Raw genomic sequence first — 8,549 nt, forward strand, 5'->3', positions numbered from 1 at the left:
ACTTTTGGTGCACTCACGCTTTCATGTGTTCAGACTTGTAAAATAACTTTGTCATAACTCTTTGACTGCACAGGAAAAGTTTCCTGCGTAAACTATGTGCGCTGATTGCCCAACTCCTTACGCGGAAAAGGACCCAATCGGGATGAAGTCGCAAACAGAGCTCCATACGGGCCATCGTGGTGAAGGTGTTTGTAAGAAAGGATGCGGGCTCCTGCTGTCCTGTGAGGATGTTAACAGAGGGGACCACTGTTGTGTGGACGCGCTGCGCACTGTCACCGATGCGCTGGAAGCAAGAAGCGCAACTTTGGAGCATGAAACCCGGATGGCGAGGCTCAGGTGGAACAGGAGGGAGCAGTCCCTGTTAGCCCAGGTGTCAACTCTGCAAAACGAGGCCCAGCTATCGGCTCTCAAGTACCAACGGAGACTGCACCAATACATGCTGCACATCAGCAGCATTGCAGAGCAGGTCACTGGGTACTACAAGGTGAGAGGGATGATTTATTTGATGCGTGCATGTGGTGCAACAACTGCAAAAATATTGGAAAAGTATGATTTATGGTTTCACTTTGAGTCAAGACTGGATGTTAAATACATTGAAACAAGACCGGCCGATTAACACACTTTTGTGTTTGTTGGCTGAATTAGAGAGATGTGAGAACAGCTGCTGACACGCAGAGCCAGATATCAGATATAACAGCAGAGGGAACGCCACAGGAGCAGCTCAACGCACCTGAGGTAAGCAGTTCACACTCACTGCGCACAGCTTCTGTATCTGTATTATTTCCCTTTTAAGTGCTGGAAACACTGATGGCTCATGCATAAAAGTTTTAGAACACAAGCTTGTGTTTATCTGAAATGCCCAGTGGCAGCAGTGTCACTGTTGGTGCCCACTGAGACACTTCCCAATGTTGTTGATATTAGGGATTGGGTGTTTTTTTTAAAAGCAGAGCTCTTTGTGCCCCAGGGTTTTGCCTCTTCTTACTTTGTTTCACCTGCTGCCAAAGCTCAATCCTAACCCTGCTGAAAGACGATTCTTTGTGTAAATGTTGACTTTGGGATCACAGTGAATGCTACAGTATGGAGTGGGATAACAAACTCTGAGTGAAGGCTTTTCATAGAAAATAACCCCTTTTATCATTTGCTATGTTGTGGTCTATTTTTCTCACAGCGAGCGTTTGTTAATTGACGAATGAATTAGTGATTGACCGATTTTATCGGCCGGCCGATATATATCGGGCCGATAAGTGACACCGATCTGGGTTTTTTATTTTTAAAGAAATGGCAGAGCAGATTCCAAAAACAAATCCAGTGTGGCAGGGTTTACATTTTTATGATGTAAATTGAGTGAGCAAAAGCAGTATTGGCTCCAAATATTGCCTCAAGAAAATTGGCAGCCCGTATCGGTCATTGGCTAAGGCTAATGGAAAAAAAAAATCGGTATCGGAACTAAAAACTCCATATCGGTCGATCCCTAGAATGAATTTACCAAGTTGAATATGTTGTATATATTTAATACAGTGTATGTATTTGCCAGCAATATGTGATCTCCTCAGTGCCCCAGTTAGAGCTTTGTCACACCTCTGACTTCTGTGGAGGATACCATTCATGTCCTAGATTTGAACTTGTTCTGTCCATCCATCTGAAGTGATCTTTATCATTTTCTTTGGGTTTCAGCTGATCCAATGTTATTATCTGGGTAGTGTCCTACCTTTTCTGGAAAGTTTGAGGTCAGAACACTTTATCACATTTCACTTAGAATCACGGCATCCTAGCTCTAGTCCAGCCTTGCAAATAAAAATGGAACCCAAAAATTTCTTAGTAGAAAAATCTGATGAGATTTCATTGAAATTGTGCAAATTATGATAGTTTCTACGAACAGTATATGAGTGAGCATCTTCTTCAATGCCTTGAGCCCCATACGGACTTTTTGCATATGCCTGCTGGAGCCATGCTAGAAATGAAAAATACTAGAAAACTAAACACTCTCAGTGTTGTGTTTGGTGTATGTAATTGACAGGCTAAACTATATGGACATGTTTTCTAGCTGCTCCTCAATCTAATTTATTAAATCTCCCCATGCTTGTCTATATCTAAAAAAAAAAAAGCTCTTGTTTTAGTAAGTTCACAAGGTAGCCTAAAGGTTTGTGTTATTAACCATCCAGTCAGAGACTGTTGTGTTTGGGCTGCAGCTGAGGGTGGATGGGTTTAATCGAGGTGACGGTCAAATAAAGTATCTCTCTAATTGCCTACGACATGCTGTGAGTGCAACAGACTCACTTTTGATTAATGTGGAAAACTGTTCTCTCTCCTCTGCCAGTGCTGGGCAGAAACGCACCAAGCATCTATTTTAAGCTGTCTTTTTTTCTTGTCTAAAAACTCCACTCTAATGCCTGTTTAATAGTTTTCTCGCTGTGTTTTCTTCTTTTGCTTCCAAATGGATTTTCCAATACTTGAGAGAGCTTGGTTGCTGTTCATCAAACAAAGTTTTACAGTTTAGTGGAAATCCACTTTGTTGGAAAAGTGATGGGTTTTCTGTCTGCATGGACAACAGAGTTGGATGACCAACTTTTACAAGAGATAATGACTTTGGGGATGTGGATTAGTTGATGAATTTGGCAACCGCAACGCTAACTCGAGTTTGGCTGGGTTTGCTGAATAAAGAGCAGGTTGGAGCTGCTAACGTTACCCTAAACTCTGATGTATTAACTTAGCTTGCAGGACTGGCTCCCCCACCACTGGGGAAACTATATTACACATTTTTTTTCTTATGCAACCTGTAACCCCACAAAAAATGTAGTCAGCTAGCGTTAATGATATGCTCTTTGATTTTGGAGCTACACTTGTTACTTATGTATATAGTTGGGCATGCTAAACACACTTTTTATTCAATTCCTAACAATTAGTTCTTGTGTTTTGGTTTTGGAGAAGCTAAAAAAAAAACAACTACCACCCTCCAAACTCTTAAATGCTAAGAATCGGTCTTATTACTGTCCCATGCACACCGCTTCATTATGTGGAGAAAGCTTTACAGGCCTGCCGTGCTAGGTTACGGTTGCTAAGCTATGATTGGACAATCGCTGTTCGGGGGACGGGTTTAGCGAATCGTTCATTGATGTGCTGGTTGGCTTAATTAATTGAGTTACACCTTGCATAATGGTTTCTTTTTTCTTTTTTTTTTTTGCTCTATTGGTTTGCGGACAATGACATTATTGTTAAAAACATGAACAAAGAAGCTTTGAGTCTATTGTTGAAGTGGCTCCAGCAACTAAGCAGTTCCACAGATGCCAGTTGTTCTTTATTGTCAATGATCCTGATGGCTGCTGTAGAGAGAGCTTATTCAGTGTTGTGTGTGTGTGTGTGTGAAAAGGAGATAAATACAGAGAAGACTGTGACTTAATGCGATTTACAGCATATTTTTCCCTGTACCTCAGAGATGTGCTGATCTAGATCCAGCTGATCTGTTCACTGGGGCTGACCGTGAATGCAGTCGGTGGCTGTGTGTGAGTCAGCCTGTTCTGCTATGTTGAAAAGGGATAATGGAAGCAAGACTCCACAATGAAACGGTTGACAGGATTAGTCACCGCTGCAAAAACATACAGTCGTCCCCATTTGTCCATATCTTTGTTTAAAACCAGATGAATACACAAATGAAACCGCAGTTGAGGTAAAACTCCTCCTTGTCTCCAGCCAACATCCCCCAAATCCAGAAGTTGAAGTCAGTTTGGAAACCAAGCAACATTTTCATGTAATTCACAATGGACAGTTTCTTTTCAACATCCATTACCCACGCTTTTGTGTCTACTGCACAGGAGAGTAAAAATCTATTTTGTTGACCCAGACTGTGGCCGCACCACTTCAGGGAAGGGCTATTGACAGAAACACTGAAGCCCTTTCACCTGTCTGAGAGTGAGAGTACAGTAGCTCCAGCTAATTCGTCTTTTTGTTCAGATCAAGAGAAAAGAAAGGGTCAGGGTAGAGTGAGGAAATGAGTGGATAGTACACAACTTGAGTATCGGGCTCATCAAAATCCAATCTTGCATGAGAGGCGGGGACAAAAGCAGGCCAGTTTGTTGCTTCAATAACAAAAGATTACATGAAAAGGTTGCTTCACGACAAGGGAAAAGATATTTTTTTTTCTCTGCTTTTATGTCAGTTTATTTGATGTTTTTCTTGCCCAGACTGAACCCCAACATATAATGATAAACAACTGAATATATTTTCCCCATTAAAGTTGGGTATTGGTGTGGTTTAAAAAAAAAAAAAATCAAATTTAACTACCTGAGAAATACAAGAAAAAAACATCTTTATATGTTGCTGCAAACAAAGGCAGATGTCTTATGGTCAAATCAGTTGGGCGCACAGTTGTACACATCTTTTTACTGCTTGTCTAGACAGCTTTATAGTCTCTTTGTGCTCCAATTCCCCAAAGCACTTTACTGAAAATGAAAGAGAATGCTTGTATTCAGATAAAATAGCTTAAAGTCATTGGTTTACCGTTTGCTGCCTGTCCCTCACAGCTGACAGATCAAGAAAATGGGATTGGTTGGAAATGGAAATTGAGTCGATCTAACAGTCCCTTTTAAACTTTTGTTTACATATGGGGTTGCCATGTCTTGTGTGCTTTAGCCCTCTGGAGGTGTTTTCTGTACCTGTTCTGCTCTGTTTGGGACGCCATTTACCCAGAATTTACATGGCAGCTGTTTATCCTTCGCCTGTGAGAGAGGGACCGCCCTGCTCTCCATTTCCTATTTCCTCTCCAATTCCATGCGCACACACACACACACACACACACACACACACACACACACACACACACACACACACACACACACACACACACACACACACACACACACACACAGCTGCTAAAACAAACAGCTTGCATTAATTTAGATTTATCAATTCAGATACATTTGATTTAGTTAAGCACATAATTATTCAATGCCTTTTTAGCGGCATTTAGACTTCTTATTTAATGTCTTACTCCTGCTTATCTCTGTTTTTTTCAGTTTCATAGGTGTTGGTTTGGCAACAAAATGTTTTTTCCAAAGCTCTTGGCAAGTGCCCCTGTTTTCTAATTAGGCAAATATTGAGATAAGTATATTGCAGATTCCAGGGTTGTGGATTTTGACCAACCAAGAGCAGTGGCTGGCTGTAGAGTAAACCATGCACCTTTTGTGGGTTTTGCTCCTTGCTGTTAATGTCTGTTTGTATGTGTTTGCATGTATTTACTCAAGCAGTCCAGGTCTGTTGTTTTAGGCAGGAGGTGTGAAAAAGAAAACTGTTCGGCAAAAGACCACCATGCTCGTAAAAGAGGAGCACTAGGTAAATGTGTCCCTACCTGCTGAAAGGCCCCTTTTGAATGTCGGTGGGATGTTGGTTAGTTTGGTCTGTGGGAGGTTGGAGAGTAAATAATTGTGAACTCAGATGAACTGTTTTGATTTTCCCACTCTGATGACAATTTATGTTCCTAATTAGATGCATTCGTTGAAAACATCGGCAGAGTAAAATATACAACCATATTATAGGGGTGACAAGACACTCAGGCCTCGAGACGAGACACGAGATTGGGTTCACGAGAACGAGACAGATTTTAACACTATTTTAAAGAAAACTTAAATGATGAAATATTACTGGAAATATAGTCTTTTATTCAATCGAAAGTCACAAAATGAAAAATGAGCACTGTGAAAGGTTTTGCCACAAACTCAAATGGCTTCCTAACCTCTTCAGACCTGATAACTGCTGTGCCCCTCTCTCCTCCCAAACCCGTCCCTACAGCCTATTAAATCAAATAATTATTAATTTCTTACACTGCACTCTAACGTTTATTCCTGTATTATCTTATTATTTTTTAGCCTGTTTTATTTTCATGACCGTGCGTGCGTGTGTGCATGCGTGTTGGAGCTGAGCTCCGCTCTCTGTGAAACATGCAGAGAGGACAGAGAAGCTTACGCACTCTCAGGTACCGCAATTTGGCACTGAATGTTTTAATGTGAATTATTTCTCAGTAGTAACAACGTAATTCTGCACTTGTGAACTGACCCCGTCGAGAAATATCGTAATGTTTTAATCTCACGAGATCTTGTCACACCTCTACCATATTACATTGCAGCCCCTTTGTGTGTACGTGCCTGAAGTTGCTGGTTTATTAGATACACCTAGCTAATATTAATGCATTCAAATACAGCTGTCAGCAGTACATTCTTTCTTAATGACGGTTATAATAATGGTCAGTTTTTGTTGAGATGTTTCTTATATTTACTCTTATCTCATTTATATAAATGGGGTGGACAAAATATTTGTATAATGCACCACAGTTCAGTAATTCGACAAACACAGAATGAAGTTTAACCTTCATAGGTACAGCTCTTTAATTGTCATAATACTTATAGTATGTTTTGTTTGCTTTAAAATATGTGGGGAATGCTGGCTCAACGGATACATTGCTGGGATAAAGCCTGACATCTGGCGTGTCTCTCGCTCGCTGGATGTCCCTCCCCTCTCACTATCTCTGCTCTCAGAGCTTAGTGTTAGCCAGGACGGCTTCGATTGGTTTAAAGAAATATAAACATGCTAGAGCATTGTTTTTTTCCCTATCCCAGAATAGAGAGGCAGTGTAGCCAGACCAGACGATTAGTCGATCAAAAGAAAATTCATAATCTATTAATCAATTAAAAATGCCAACCATTCACAGGTTTTAGCTTCTCAACTGTGAGGATATCTTTGTAAACTGAATACTTTTGGACCTTGGGCTGTGGGTGAATGCCATATACTACATTTTTTGACATTTTATACACCAAACTATTAATCAGATTAATAAATTATAATTTTTTTTTTATAACTGCAGCCTGTACAGACATCACACTCCTAGCATTCGACAAATAGCAGTGACTATATTTCGTCTTTTGTGAAGCTTTACTATGTTTGCATTTGTGTGTACAAATGCGCTCGCTTCTTCTTCGTTACAATATGGTCCCAGTATCAACTTTCTCTCTATCTGCCACAGTTTCCCTGCAGTTTTTTTTTTTCCAGGAACAAGGTTTGAGCAGATGTTCATGTATTGCAGCTCAGTCCTATACTGTATCTTCGCTCTCAGATGTACTGCAGGAAGCATTCGGTGACTGGAGTGATTTATCATTTCAGTTATCTGGGAGGAGAACGCTTGGTTTTATTCACACCTTAATGACTGTAGCCCACCGCTATCTGCTGCTTTTCTGTGAACTGAAGTGAGAGCCCTGAGTTCAGAATTCATCCGCCAACATCTGGAAAAGAGCCTAGTGTCAAAGTGGCTGTAAACTGGGATGCTGAATAGAAACTGCTGAACTTTCCAGGTCACTTCCTAGTGTGGTATTTTAAAGGATCCCACTGCGTACATGTAACTGCTTATTTATACTGGGGCACATGCACAGACATACATTCATACATATGTACAGACACAATTTTGTAATATATATATATATATGTGTGTTCTAACACACACTTATTATACACAACTGGCACAGATGATATATTACCCCTACCCCACTTATAACTGATGTCACGGAATGCTCCAATGTACACGAGAGCTCTCGTGCAACCAAATGCTCTTTTCTGTCTTTTAGTGTGATGAGAAAATGGCTTGTTGTAAAGTTGATTCAACAACTAAATATCTGTCGTCCAATCTAAATTCAGGCGCCCCCTCTGTTCCCATCTTTACCACCACTGGGAGGTTTGGTTAGTCAGTGACCTCATGCCTTTTGAACTCACACGCACCTACTGATTTTCCTCTAGTCTTGATAAACATGTGGCTTAACCTACAGCTGTTACAGGGAGATTACAGTGAAAGCCTTGAGTCAGCATACACAACCAGCTGCCTGTGTATATATACACACACACACACACACACACACACACACACACACACACACACACACACACACACACACACACACACACACACACACACACACACACACACACACACAGCCATGGCTACTCTATCATCAGGAATGTGTAAATGAGGTAAAGTTGTGGCTAGAGCCAGTGCCCTCCTACCAAGTTAAACACAACATGGCCATTGCCAGTATCATGGCGGTATTATTCATAATCAATTATTTGATGGTTAAGCAGTTTGATATTTCAGCATGTTTCAAATTATTGTGAGAGCAGAAGTGTTACAAATTACACAGTCCTTGTGATTGTTGTTGCAATGTAATGTGTTGTTTTAACTCCATATTATAGGGCTGACCCGAATGCTTGGAAGCGTCGACCATTGCCATGGTTGGAGAGACCAGCGTTTTAGGCAGTATCGGAGCCGATACCGATATCGGTATCGGCTCCGATACTGCCTAAAACGCTGGTATCGGGAAGTACTGGAGTTTATGCACCGATCCAATACCACGTAATAAAGCCCTAAAGAAAATCTACATTACAGTGGTTAATTTATGTTCTTTTTCCATTATAACTGACTGTCAAACTGCACAATAAAAGAAAGTTCTGTGGCATTCATTGTTTGTGTTCGTATCATATCACATCCATACAAGGATAGTAGTATACAGTTGTTAAAA

General features: G+C 40.7%; 1 protein-coding gene across 1 annotated transcript; it reads left to right on the forward strand.

Moving 5' to 3' along the window:
* On the forward strand, window positions 1–5,295 carry LOC120563349 (E3 ubiquitin-protein ligase PDZRN3-B-like). Its single transcript, XM_039807470.1, has 3 exons — window positions 1–484; window positions 646–735; window positions 5,246–5,295. The coding sequence occupies exons 1-3, from the start codon at window positions 95–97 to the stop codon at window positions 5,270–5,272; spliced, it is 507 nt and encodes a 168-aa protein (XP_039663404.1). The 5' UTR covers window positions 1–94; the 3' UTR covers window positions 5,273–5,295.
* Window positions 5,296–8,549: the final 3,254 nt, after the last annotated feature.

Source organism: Perca fluviatilis, chromosome 8 (assembly GCF_010015445.1).
Source record: "Perca fluviatilis chromosome 8, GENO_Pfluv_1.0, whole genome shotgun sequence".
NCBI lineage: Eukaryota > Metazoa > Chordata > Actinopteri > Perciformes > Percidae > Perca > Perca fluviatilis.